This window comes from Rana temporaria, chromosome 2 (genome assembly GCF_905171775.1).
Source record: "Rana temporaria chromosome 2, aRanTem1.1, whole genome shotgun sequence".
NCBI classification, from domain to species: Eukaryota; Metazoa; Chordata; class Amphibia; order Anura; family Ranidae; genus Rana; species Rana temporaria.
The window spans coordinates 18,193,964-18,208,558 of record NC_053490.1 but is presented as its reverse complement, the minus strand read 5'-3'; the positions used below and the strand labels follow the sequence as shown (position 1 = coordinate 18,208,558).

Sequence of the window (14,595 nt, the reverse complement as noted above, 5' to 3'; positions counted from 1 at the left end):
ATTACATTTTTCCAACTTCGTCATTAAAAATGACACCATCGTTTTTGAAAAATGATGAACAAAGCGACGGCACTCTAGGCTGCTTTTAGCTGGTTACTTGTTAGTAAAAGACGATTCCTGTTTTTTGTCTGTTACAGCGTGATGAATGTGCTTACTCCATTATGAATGGTAGTTTTACCTCCCGTCTCATAACTTGCTTCTGGGCATGTGCGGGTTTAAAACGTCGTTTTTGCCCCCACACGATCATTTTTTATGACACAAAAAATGACATTTAAAAAAATGACATAAAAAATTGAAGCATGTTCGAATTTTTTTTTTGGTCGTTTTTCAGAAGACAAAAAACGATGTTTTGCCCACACACAATCATTTTAAATGACATTTTTAAAAATGTCATTTTATTTCATCACAAAAAGTGATCGTGTGTACGCGGCATTAGAACGGCAAGGATGTGGAATTCTCTTTCACAGGCAGTAGTTTCAGCGGGGGGCATTGATACCGTATTTATCGGCGTATATCACGCACTATTTTCCCCTTAAAATAATGGGAAAATCGTGGGTGCGCGATATACGCCGATAGCCGCTTCCCGCGCTCAGTTTGAAATCCTGCGTCGACATATACCGAGTGCAGTACACTCGGGTACATTCGGCCAGGCTCGGCTTCGCTCGTGCTCACGCATAAACATCACAGAGCGTGAGCGCGAGCGACGCCGAGCCTTGCCGAATGTACCCGAGTGTACTGCACTCGGTATATGTTGGCGTTCGAACTGAGCGTGGGAAGCGGGGACTCGATTTGAGACTGGAGGACACCACCGAGGCCGCAGACGGACGCCGGACCGGACGATGGACGCTGGGAAGACACCAAAACGGTAAGTAATGAAATCATATAACATTTTTTTTTACAGGAATATCGGGGGCAACTTTAGGGGTGCGCGGTATACGCGGGAGCGCGTTATACCGCGATAAATACGGTAGTTTAAAAAATCTGTTAGATAGGCACCTAAACAACCACAACATACAGGGATATACAATGTAATACTGACATAAAATCTCACACATAGGTTGGACTTGATGGACTTGTGTCTTTTTTCAACCTCACCTACTATGTAACTATGTAACCCTGTCTATCAGGGACAGGACTAGAGACAGGAAAAGGTTCCGGGGGTGCAGGGACAGCACTACCTATCAGGAAGCCTTCACTTTTGATGTGGACCGGCCAGGCCACATTCCTCTCCTCCAAGGCAGACTCTGACAGCATCTTCCAGATTGCATCATGTGGGTCCACAGTCCCCGCTGGACCTGTCTCATTTGCCAAACTGATCTTCAGTACACTATTACCAGGGCTCGACAAATCCTGGTCGCCATGGCGACTAGAAATAGCGTCCTGGCGACTTGGCTTGGAAGGTGGGCAAAAAAAAGAAAACATTTTGTTCCATAGGACCGGCGCTCCGCGGACTAGGCCAAAGCCGCGGCCTCGCCTAAAACATCCTGCAGGATGTTTTAGGTGAGGCCGCGGCTTCGGCCTAGTCCGCAGAGCGCCTTTTCCCCAGGCTCGATCGCGGGGGGCCCGTGATGTCCGGTAATTGAGGCCGCGGCTTTGCGGCCTTGTGAAGTCCCCAGCTCTTCCTTGTGTGAGCTGGCGCCATCTGGTGGTGGCCGTTGGTATTACAAGTTAAGCATTACAAGTTAAACGGCAATTCTAATGTCATTTTTCACTATTTTTCACTGCCATCTTCTTCCCTCTAATTAGAACCCCCAAACATGATATATATTTTTTATCCTAACACCCTAGAGAATAAAATGGCGATCGTTGCAATACTTTCTGTCATGCCGTATTTGCGCAGCGGTCTTACAAGCGCACTTTTTTGGGGAAAAAAATACACTTTTTTTAATTAAAAAATAAGACAACAGTAAAGTTATCCCCATTTTTTTTTTATATTATGAAAGATAATGTTACGCCGAGTAAATTCATACCCAACATGTCACGCTTCAAAATTGCGTCCGCTCATGGAATGCCGACAAACTTTTACCCTTTAAAATCTTCATAGGCGACGTTTAAAAAAATCTACAGGTTGCATGTTTTGAGTTACAGAGGAGGTCTAGGGCTAGAATTATTGCTCTCGCTCTACCAATCGCGGCGATACCTCACATGTGTGGTTTGAACACCGTTTACATATGCGGGCGCTGCTCACGTATGTGTTCGCTTCTGCGCGCAAGCTCGTCGGGACGGGGTGCGTTTTCTGGCCCCTAACTTTTTTAGCTGGCTCCTAGATTCCAAGCAAATTTGTCAAACCCTGCACTATTACTGCTGAACTTGGAATCTGTGTGTTTACTGCCCACTAATCAATGCTAAATCAAACCCACATGCAGACTGCTGGCCATCAAACTCAACATTGTAAGCCTAGAGTCTGCAGTCAAACTGCAGTTTACAAACCCCTCGATGTCTCTGCCTTTACCCTCATACCTGTGATCTCCCCCATATTGCAGGGATGAAGGCTCCTTCCCTGCTGGATTCAGAGGACCCAGTCCTATCAACAAACCTCAGCGAGGAAGAGGTGGAAGAAAGGCAGAATGATGCTGGGCCCGATGTGGAGGAAGAGGTGGAAGTAGTGCAGAATGATGTTGGGCCCCATGTCAATGGGGAGGCTCCTGGAAGAGGTGCGGGTCATATTTTGTGTAAGCAACTGTCTATAACATCCAATCACTTTCCTTCATTGTATGACCACGTTCACGTGGGCATACTAAAGTATGCACCTGTGTTTGCCCGCTGCTCCCAGTTTGACATCCCTGTGAGCACGGGTGCAAATGGGCGGGACTTTATATGAGGCCCATAAGACGTGTCTCCATCCCTAAATTGGTTACATGGGGGACAGTTCGGGACTTTGAATGAGGCATATGACGGACCATAAAATATACAATTTGAGTATAAAAGTATTTATTAATAAAGAGTACCGTATATTAGACACATAGGCCCGGATTAACATACATCGGCGCATATATATGCCGCCGTAGCGTATCTCTTTTACGCTATGCCGACGCAACGCAGAGAGGCAAGCATGGAATTCACAAAGCAAATGCTCCCAACGTTGCGCCGGCGTAACGTAAATTCTTAGGCGTAAGCCAGCCTAGTTCAAAGTTGGTGGAAGTGGGTGTGACCATTTAAATGAAGCGTGACCCCATGCAAATGATGGGCCGAACATACGGCGCATGCGCCGTCCCGTGGACACAACCCAGTGCGCATGCACAGAATCACGTCGAAACTACTCCCTAAGATACGTCGAATCACTGCCTACGACGTGAACGTAACCTACGCCCAGCCCTATTCACGTACTACTACGTAAACAACGTAAAATACGACGGCTGTTCCCTGGTCCATACCTTTGCATGAGTTGCGCCTCCTATATGGGGAATAACTTTACGACGGATGTACGACTTACGCAAACCGCGTATATGATGCGCCGGGCGCAACTACGTTTGTGAATCGGCGTATCTTCCTCATTTGCAAATGTGCAATGAGGCGGCCAGCGTAAATATGCGCCCACGATACGCCGACGTAGGAAAGTTACGTCGGTCGGAAGAAGCCTATTTTCAGGCGTATCTAGTTCTGTGGGCACGGCGCACAGATACGACGGCGCATAGTTACACTTACGCGGCGTATCTCAAGATACGTCGGCGTAAGTGCTACGTGAATCCTGGCCAAAATGCATACATGCACAGTCAATATATACACTTAACATGAATACATGGTTATATACACATGTTTGTTACATGGTATCAAAACACATAGTGGTAACCAGTGTGATAGGCTCCACGAGGTAGATAAAAAACAATATATTAAAAACCATCCTCATCCCCGCCGTCACAACTTTAAGCGTATTCTCAAACTGAGATACGCTTAAATGTTGCTAAGATACGGTCGGCGTAAGTCTCCTACGCCGTCGTATCTTAACTGCATATTTACGCTGGCCGCTAGGTGGCGTTTCCATTGATTTCCGCCTCGAGTATGCAAATTAGCTAGATATGGCGATCCACGAACGTACGTCCGGCCGGCGCATTTTTTACTTAGTTTCTGTAAGGCTTTTTTCGGCGTATAGTTACCCCTGCTATTCAATTTAAATGACCGTGTGTGGGGGAAAACGTCGTTTTATGTCTTGTGAAAAACGACAAAAAAAAAATGAAGCATGCTTCAATTTTATGTGTCGTTTTTCAAAACGTCGTTTTTTGTTTCACAAAAGTTGACCGTGTGTGGCAAAAAAACGACGTTTAAAACAACGTTTTTAAACCCGCGCATGCCCAGAAGCTAGTTATGAAGCGAGCTTCAATGGAAAAAAGTGGTGAGAACGTAACCTTGCTTTGCTAGAGCATTGTGAAAAAACGATGGTGTGTAGGCAACTTCGTCTTTGAAAATTGAAGTTTCAAAAACGTCGTTTTTTACTTCACAGAAAATGTCGTTTTTTTTCATCACATAAAGTGATGGTGTGTATGCGGCATCAGGTAAGTAGCCACTGAAACAATTATTATATTATTATTATACATGATTTATATGGCGCCAACAGTTTGCACAGCTCTTTACAATATGAGAGCAGACGGTACAGTTAGAATACAATTCATTACAGGAGGATTCAGAGGGCCCTGCTCGTTAGAGCTTACAATCTAGAAGGAAGGGTCAAGTAAAACAAAAGGTAATAGTTGTGGGGGATGAGCTGTTGAAGAAAACAGACATTCAGTTTATAGGTGTGGGTAGGATAGGCTTCTCTGAAGAGGAGGGTTTTCAGGGATCGTCTAAAAGCTAATAGAGTAGGAGATAATCGGACAGATTGGGGTAAGGAGTTCCATAGGATTGGAGAGGCTCTGGAAAAGTCCTGGAGGCGAGCATGGGAGGAGGTGATGAGTCAGCTAGAGAGTAGGAGGTCTTGAGAGGAACGAAGAGAACTATTAGGTCGGTATTTTGAGACTAGGTCAGTGATGTAGCTGGGGGCAGATTTGTGGATGGCTTTGTAAGTAGTTGTCAGTAATTTGAATTTAATTTGTTGGGTGAGCGGAACCCAGTAGAGGGATTGACAGAGAGGAGTTGTAGACACAGAGCGATTGGTAAGGTGGATGAGTCTAGCAGCAGCATTCATGGTGGATTGAAGGGAGGATAGACTATGTAGAGGTAAGCCAATGAGGAGGGAGTTGCAGTAGTCGAGGCGAGAGATGACAAGGGAGTGAATAAAGAGCTTTGTTGTGTCATTGATTAGAATGGGGCGTATTTTGGAGATTTTGCGGAGGTTGCGGCAGCAAGATTTAGACAGTGATAGGACGTGGGGCTTAGTTCAAAGTCCAGGACTACACCTAGGACCTTGGCATGCAGGGATTGACTTATAGTTGTGCCATCGATTTTGATGGGGAGATCAGGGCAAGAGGCACATGGTGGAGGAAAAATTATAAGTTTGGTTTTTGGATAGATTGAGGAAGTGGTGTGAAATCCAGACTGATATATCTGTTAGTAAATTAGTGATACGTGAGGAGACAGAGCGAGTGAGCTGAGGGGTAGAGAAATAGATTTGAATGTCGTCAGCGTAGAGATGGTATTGGAAGCCATGGGAGGTTATCAGCTGACCCAGGGAGGAGGTGTAAATTGAAAATAGAAGAGGCCCAAGAACAGAACCTTGGGGGACCCCAACAGAGAAAGGAAGAGGAGAGGAGGAAGTAGAATTGTAACTAACACTAAAGGTGTGGTTGGATAAGTAGTAAGAGAACCAGCAAAGAGTACAGTCACGGAGACCAAAGGCGTGGAGCCATTTGTGGAGAAGGTGGTCGTCAACCATATCAAAGGCAGCAGAAAGGTCCAGGAGTAGGAGTACAGAATAGTGTACATTGGTTTTGGACGTTAGTAGATTGTTTGTTAGTTTTAGGAGAGCAGTTTCTGTGGAGTGTTCCAGACTGAAGGGGATCAAGAATGCTATTCTCAGCAAGGTGGTTGCTCAGTTGGTTGTAGACCAGACTTTCAAGGAGTTTGGATAAAAAGGGGAGAAAGGAGATGGGGTCGTAAGTTGTTAAGATTTGTTGGGTCCAGTGAATGCTTTTTAAGTATGGGGCTGACTAGTGCATGTTTTAGAGCAGTGGTCATCAACCCTGTCCTGCAGGGCCCACTAACAGGCCAGGTTTTATGTATTACCTTGGGGAGATGCAGTCTAGAATACTGCAATCACTGAGGATCAGCTGTGATGTATTTCAGTTATCTTGCAAACCTGGCCTGTTAGTGGGCCCTGCAGGACAGGGTTGATGACCACTGTTTTAGAGTGTAGAATAGAGCCAGGGGGTGAACGTAGCATTTGCGAGGGAACAGGATCCAGGGGGCATGTGGTTAGCTGGACAAATGCACGGGACCACGTCCCCATCGAGACGAAACGTTGGGAGGCAACGTTCTGACGTCACCGCATCACGTGATCGGACCCGGAAGATACGGGCTGCACGTTCTGTTAGCCGGCCGGCTTGTTATTTTAAACGCTCCATTCTATCTACATTGATGTAAGTGTACATCTTTTTATTTAAATAAACGTCCTTAAGGTTTTTATGCTATGCGAGTCCTCCTCCTCTCTTTACATATTCCTTTTAAATTGGCATTGCCTGAGGATTTATCTACTGGTGAAGATCTGCTCGAATTTGCTGACTGATCCGAGGATCCCATGTGTTTATGCTGTTTTTGATCTCTTTGAGATCTATCTTTCCGGTAAGGGTCAGTGCTTGATCGTGTTGGAGGTGCTTTGTCATCACTGTTGCTGTACCGTTTTGCGGATCAACTTCACACTGGGGTCAATACTATCATCACACCCATCCGTTTTGGACTTTATTTTCTTTTTCATCCTTAATTGTTTATGTGCTTGAGGCACTCTCATTTGTGTCATTGCATTTATCACTAATGCTGTGTATATTTTGTTTACTTTATCAGGCACAGTGCACTTTAATCTTAGCCCGACTCCTTTTTTCCTTTATTGATACGCAGATAAAGTTGAGTGTCGTCCACGTAGGAGTGGTAGGACAGGTTTTGTTTGCTAATGATTGTGAGGAGTGGGCGGAGGTAGATGTTGAAGAGTGCGGGCGACAGGGGTGATCCTTAAGGGACTCCGCATGTGACGGTGCAGGCTTCTGACATGAAGGCTCCTAGTTTCACTGTCTGTGATCGATTTTCTAGGAACAATGCGAACCATGGTAGATTTGAGTCTGCGACTCCACCTACTTCTGTGAGTAGAGTTTTGTGGTCTACTGTGTCGAACGCTGCACTTAGGTCCAGCAGCACCAGGAGACAAGATTCTCCTTCGTCTGCTGCTTGAAGAGCACCATGCCATATTTTGAGAAGTGCCGTTTCTGTCCCGTGGCCTGGGCGGAAACCCAATTGTAGTGGGTCCAGGAGGTTGTTGGAGTACAGATGGAGTTGTAGCTGTTGTACTACTGCTTTTACCATGATTTTGGAGACGATACTAAGGCTTGTTATCGGTCTTCGTCAATTTGGGTCTTTGGGGTCAAGGTTTGGTTTCCTTAGGAGGGGGTTTGATTATGCCTTGCTTAAGAGAAATTGGAACAATACCTTCTTTGAATGATTGGTTTATGAGATGTGTTATGGTGGGTGCCACGATTTCGGTACATTCTTTCAAGCGTTTTGTAGAAATTATGTCGTTTGGTGCTGTAGTGTCTCTGAGATTTTTGATGATGCTTTTGGTGGTGTCGATGGTGATTGGTAGCAGCGTGAATGGCGTTGATTGAGGAATATTTATATTGATGTATTTTTTTTCCTTTGGCTGGAAAATTATTTCACAAATGTTTTCGATTTTGTCAATAAAATAATCAGATAGTTCATTGCAGAATTCTTGTGTTTCGTTCACTGGAGGCTCTAGACAGGTGGGGTTCATAGACTACGCGACTAGTTTGAAAAGTTCGCGGAGCGGGTTAGGGCTTTTGCGATGGTATTGGAGAAGTGTTCTTTCTTTGCTTTGAAGATTTCTTTGTGGCATTTCTTGGTAACTAGTTTGTAGATTGTGTGGTTTTCCTTTGTTCCGTTTCTCCTCCAGGCTCCTTCAGCTTGTCTGCGTTCTTGCTTCAGAAATTTAAGAGCATCATTGAACCAGCCCGAGTTGTTTTCGCGGATGAGTGCTCTGCGTCTTGGAGTGACTATGTCTGCTCTTTGTAGTAATGCTTTGTTAGGGAGGTTGAGGGTTTCTTCCGCTGAATGGTTTTGATTGAGCGTTGTTATTTTATTTGAAAGTGTGGTTTTGAAGAGTTCTGAGTGTAGTTTATTCTGTGATCTTGTCCAATGTGTTGTTATTGGATGTGTTGGTTTTTGGAGACTAGTGTTGGTAGTTATTTTAAATTTGATAGCGTGGTGGTCTGTCCATGGTAAAGGCGAGTTGTCTAGTGTGTTGATGTCCATATTCTGTTTGAAGATAAGGTCAAGAGTGTTCCCCGAAACATGCGTGGGAGCATTTATCAGTTGCTGCAGACCCAAATTTTCCAGTTAGTCGATGCAGGCGGTGGCAATGGGGTCCTGGGTGGAATTGGCCCAGAGGTTAAAATCCCTGAGTAGGATGAGGTGTTTAGTTTTTCCGGTGTGAGAAGGTGCGAGAAGGTGGGTCTTTGGTCCCGGTGGTCTGTAGCATAGCAGTATATAGACGGTGTCCTGGGCTGTTGTTTAGAGTTGCAGGGTGAGTGTTTCCATGAAAGGTACTGAGTTCTGTAGAGTTTGTTTGATGAGAGAGAGGTGGGATTTGTAGATCACTGCTAGGCCTCCTCCTCTTTGCCATATTTTATGCTCGGTTAGGATGCAATAGTTCTCAGGCACTAATTCTGCTAGGATGGTGTTACAGTCAGGTGTTAGCCAGCTTTCCAAGATAAAGAGGCAATCTATGTTGTGTTGGGTGATGAAGTCGGGAATCTCCTAACTGTGCTTGACTGCCGATCTAGTGTTGATCAGGGCGCATAATAGGTGTTGTGGTTGGAGTGATGCCATCCTGTTATTGGCGTTCAATTGGCGATTGCTCCTTAGTAGGTGTTGGAGAGAAGAGGGGTGAAGGAGAGTTAGTTTAAGAATAGAGGACACAGCTGTCAGAAGGAGTGGTAGAGAGTACGTTACAAGGAGAAAGAGCTGAAGAGGAAAACAAGGTCACCTGTAGTCTGTGGGCCAGATTCAGATAGGTTACGCGGATCTAAAGATCCGCTCACCTATCTCATTTACGTTACGCCGCCGCAAGTTTTTGAGGCAAGTGCTGTATCGTAAATCCCCCGGCGGAATTCAAATTCCGCGGGTAGGAGGCGTGTAAAATTTAAATCAGGTGCATACCCTCGCCAAACGAACTGCACATGCGCCGTCCGTCAAATTTCCCAGCGTGCATTGCTCCAAATGACGTCGCAAGGACGTCATTGGTTTCGTCATGAGCGTAACTTACGTCCAGCCCTTTTCTGAATCGACTTACGCAAACGACGTAAAATTAAAAAATTCGACGCGGGAACGACGGCCATACTTAACATAGGATACCCCTCACATAGCAGGGGTAACTTTACGACGGAAAAAGGTGAACGCAAACGACGTAAAAAAAATGCGCCGGGCGGTCGTTCGTTTCTGAATCGGCAGAAATCCTCATTTGCATATTCGTCGCGTAAAAAAAAACGAAAGGCAACCTAGCGGCCGGCCTGGAATTGCAGCCTAAGATCCGACGGTGTAAGACACTTACACCTGGCGGATCTTAGGCATATCTATGCGTAACCTGATTCTATGAATCAGGCGCATAGATACGACGGCCGGACTCAGAGATACAACGGCGTATCAGGAGATACGCCGGCGTATCTCTTTTCTGAATCTGGCCCTGTGTTTTTTATTTATTTTTTGTATTTTCTTGTGTTCTTTTACTTTGTGCATTCGCTGAAGTGCAGAGTCACAAGTGCTCCCACTTATAGAAATACCCCCACTTTAGGAAAGCGCCCCCACACCAAGTGTGCCCCCCTTGACAATAATATTTTTAGCCATTTAAAGGGAGGGCTTTCTTGCCACTGACTACAAATGTGAGAAGCATTGTACCCAGTGACCATTATGCTAATGTACAGTGAGCTATAGCCAAAGCAATTATTAGTAGGGGTTTGCTGAGATCAGAAAGTGATTTCTGGTTTTAAAACAAGACCTTACTGACCTTTATAGCAGCAGGCATGCCAAGTGGCAATCAGCCCCAAACTATTAAGGCACCACCAGTTGGGAAGTCAGCCACAGCTCCAGGAACTCCAGGCAACCTCTAGAGGAACCCTAGAGTTCCAAGGAACCCTGGTTAAGAATGGTTGGTCCAATGATCCTCCTCTCATTTGCACATCGCTATTTGCTTTGAAACTGTGTGTTTTGTGTCTGTGCCAGTAACACTTGGCTCTGTTCTCCACTAGGTGTGCAGCCCTCTCCGGATCTGCAGTGGTGTAGGCACACTCTCGATGCTATAGTGCAGAATCTCCTGCGGCTGCAGGAGTGTATCCAAGATGTCTTGAGGGATATTGAGAGGGTGAATCACATGTTTTCCTTCTGAATCTCCTGGGTCCCCTGGGCATCTTCCTTTGGATGTAGATGTTATATGTCCTGCATAGTATGCCATTGCCCACTGTGGTATCCATAAACCCTCCCTTGAACAATAAAGGGCCAAAGTTTTATTATAGTGCGTTGTGTCCAAACTCGGCACACGTTTTCCAGTTTTTTATACAGGTTTTTTGTACTATTTTTTGTTTTATGTAATAAAAGTTTAAAAGCATTTTGTGGTCATCGTTCTGTAATTACATCCTTTAACCACTAGCTGACGGCCGTACGACTTTCTCTCAATCTCTAACAGGCCTTTTTACGGCCGCCCCTTTGCTCGTTCCCCGCGCGCGCTCCCGAGCGCGCAGCGGGGAACTGCTGTGCTGGCCGAGTCCCTTGGACACAGCCAAACACAGATTGCGGTAAATAGCCAATCGCAGCGGCTATTTACAGCGCGATCTGTGCGGCCAATGAGAGATGATCTCATATGTAAACATATGAGATCATCTCTCATTGCCGGCTCTCCCCTCCTCACACAGACACCGCGTGTGAGGAGGGGAGAGAAATCAGTAACCAGCGATAAAAAAAAACAGGATCTTCTGAGGGTTGATTGGGGTTCCTTGAGCAAGTAACCACTGGCGCCATTGATCTTTTTCGCTATACGGTATGTAAAGGGCATTGTAAAATAATAGTACTACAGCGCTAATTAAATATCAAAAATATAGAGCATTAAGAAAATTACCAAATAATAAACGCAGCAAAAGGTGTGATGCGCTATGAGAGTTTCTCTCTCTTGTTTTCCATGAGCTGTGGTTAATGTGGAAGAGGCGTTCTACTTGTGAAGCAGGAGCACGTTGTTTGTGATCACATTACACCTTCTTTAATCATCACACTGATCTGGGTGTCGTTCCTAGGAGAACCACTGGTGCATATCTATGCAATTGGACTATTTGTTGGATCTATTTGTCTATTAATTGATATTTGATAGTTTTCTTAATCACTTATAAGCACGATTTGCATTATCTAAGTTAATATTCAGCGCAAAATACCCTATATATACATTGCACTACTTTGTTTGACCTACATCACACCTTTTGCTGCGTTTATTATTTGGTAATTTTCTTAATGCTCTATATTTTTGATATTTAATTAGCGCTGTAGTACTATTATTTTACATTTATTCACTGGTCACTATATCACTATTCAGCAGCAATTATGGATATATTCAAATTTATGGAAAATCGCACAGTTGATTTGAAAGATGTATTCACCACCAAACCTGTTTCTGAAGTGGGTGATCTTGATACCACTTTTAGAAAGTTTGGCCACTTAATGGAAAAGAAGGTTAGCGTATGGTGGGATCTAACCACCCATGAACAATACATTAAAGAGGGTATTGTACCCCGGAGACTCAGATGGGATGTACCAATAAATGATGGTCTCCTTGACCAAGATTCGATAGAAGAATGGTATAAGTTTTTTAATGAAAAAGGGATTGAAGTATTGCAATTTTTAATTAAACGGAAACAAAGAAAAATTGCTACGATCAATAAACAAATTGCTGATTGCAAGGTGTTTTTAGATGGCCATAAGGATAGCCCTTCATTCATAACGCTCACTGCCCAATTAAATAAAGTATTGGAGCAAAAGGATCTTGAGATTAAACAACGCAAAAAGAGAAAATACCTTAGGGATACTAATGATTATCAACAGCACCAAACCTTCAAATGGCAAATCAACCTTAAGGATGGAAATAGGGGTTCAGTTTCGTCATCCCCAGAGAGGGAGGTACGTATAGTATCCCCCAGGAGAGAGATGAGATACAGATCTCCTGAACCCACTGGCAATAATGGAGGTGATTATGGCAGACCTTATAGGGATAATCCAAATGGTTATTATCCGAATAACCAAGCAAGATCATCAAGAAGTGACCATAATGAACCCAGGACCCCAAAACCCTGGTGGGGGAACAAGAATAATCAAAAACCAAGGTCTAAATCCCCCAAAAAAAACTTTTTGAAAAATAAGAACAGCCAAAAACAGCCAAAACCTCCACAAAATCGACCTGATCAGCAGGGGGGGCATCAATATGGATATCAACAGGATTATCAATACCATACTCAAGATTATAGGGATATCAGGGATAATTATCCCCAGCAACAACCTAGAGCACCGCCCCAACAATACCATCAAGGGAGCTCAACTCCCAGGGACTATCACCAGTATGATAATAGAAGAAGTCCAATCCCAATGCATAACAAATATGAGCCATTGGGTAATTATAGAGAGGAAAATGATTCACGTTCTTTTTTAGAGTATCGCCGGAGCGACAGAACACCTCCACGATACGAACAAATGACACATATGCGAAGCCCCAACGAAAGAGAGGATGCAGAGGCGGACACAAGGTCCAAAAGAAGAAAGGTACAGTAGGGGAAGGTATCTACAATATTAGTGGTATAGAACTAACACGTACGGAACTTTTAACTTTGGATAAAGGACTCAAGTTTGCTCCAAAACGAAATTTAAGCAAATTTGATGTCTATGTGGACATACAAAAATATACCAGGAAGTTAAACATCAAAAAATATATGATGAACCAACCTATCAAAGGAGTACAGGATCAAACTCTTCTGGGGAGAGTCCAGCATAGCCAACTGAGGAATAAATCACTTTTCAATCCTCAGGTTCATAATAATGAACACGTCGAAGTTTTCAATAAGTTGGTACTTAGAGACCTGGAGAAACTTAAAACTAGAAAAGTCCCTGATTCCAAAAGTATACATAAAGGAATCAAGGAACTTGAGGAAAATAAACAGGTCATCATTAGACCTGCGGACAAAGGAGGAGCTATAGTGGTACTTTCTAAAGAATATTATTATGAAGAATTGGAAAGTCAACTAGAAGATTCGAACACGTATATTAAGCTTAGGGGAAACCCTACTTGTGAATACAAGGATGAATTAATCGATCTGATACAAAGAGGAAGGGACAAAGGAGTACTTCATAAAAGAGAACAAAAGTACCTGGTCCCAGATAATTGTAGGGTGCCCATAATATATACAATCCCTAAGATTCATAAGGACCCACTCAGACCCCCAGGTAGACCCATCATCAATGGAATCCAATCTATAAACTCAAGACTGGGACAGTATGTAGATAAATTCATCCAACCGTTAGTCCCACAAACAAGGGCTTACTTAAGGGACACGAAACATCTGATTCAGATTTTGGACACTGTGAAAGTCGACAGATCAGAGAATTATCTACTAGCAACCGCCGATGTGTCCTCGCTCTACACGGTTATTAACCATATAGAGGCGATTCAAGCATCGAAATGGGCACTAACTAAATTCGGGTCACTTGTGTCCAAGCAAAATAGGTTTGTGTTAAGATGTTTGGCATTCGGCCTACAACACAACTATTTCTGGCACAGACAGAAGTATTATCGGCAATTGAATGGCATTGGCATGGGGGCCAAATATGCACCTAGTGTTGCCAATGTCTTCATGGCTGAGTGGGAGGAATCTGCTATTTATGAGGACCCACCGGATCAATTAATACTCTATAAGAGATTTATTGATGATTGTATTCTTATATGGAGGGGTGATGCTGAATCTTTAATCCAATTCTTTAATAAATTAAATTTGAACCAGAAAAATATTGTACTTACATATACCATTGATGAAAAAACTATACAATTTCTGGATTTAGAAATTACACTCGAAGCAGATTTGATTACCACAAAAACTTATTTCAAACCAGTCGAACGGAATAGCTATATACCGGTGGATAGCTGCCACCATGACCCATGGCTAATAAACATCCCGAAAGGCCAATTGGTCAGAATCCGCAGGAATTGCACTGACCCACAGACATTTTTGGAGCAGGCCAATATGATCGGCGAAAAGTTTGTGAATAAAGGATACGATAATAGTTTCATACAGACACAAATCCAAAACGTGTTAGAAATACCCAGAGAGACACTAATAGAAGACAGGATAAAAAGTAAGGCTATGGACGATCAAGTACCAATTATTTTGAATTATAGCGTGCAACACAAACAATTGGAAACCA

General features: G+C 43.8%; 1 protein-coding gene across 2 annotated transcripts in view; it reads left to right on the top strand.

Annotated features, from left to right (window-relative positions):
• The window catches only part of LOC120928870, a 38,113-nt gene extending 27,368 nt beyond the window's left edge, over positions 1-10,745 (top strand). Inside the window, exons 4-5 of one of the 2 annotated variants that reach the window (XM_040339931.1) lie at positions 2,484-2,654; positions 10,398-10,745. In XM_040339931.1, the coding sequence (XP_040195865.1) occupies positions 2,484-2,654; positions 10,398-10,534 (308 nt within the window). In that variant the 3' untranslated portion in view covers positions 10,535-10,745. Of the gene's footprint in view, positions 1-2,483; positions 2,673-10,397 lie in introns of both variants that reach the window. The other variant, XM_040339930.1, reaches the window with a different exon arrangement.
• The last annotated feature ends 3,850 nt before the right edge of the window (positions 10,746-14,595 follow it).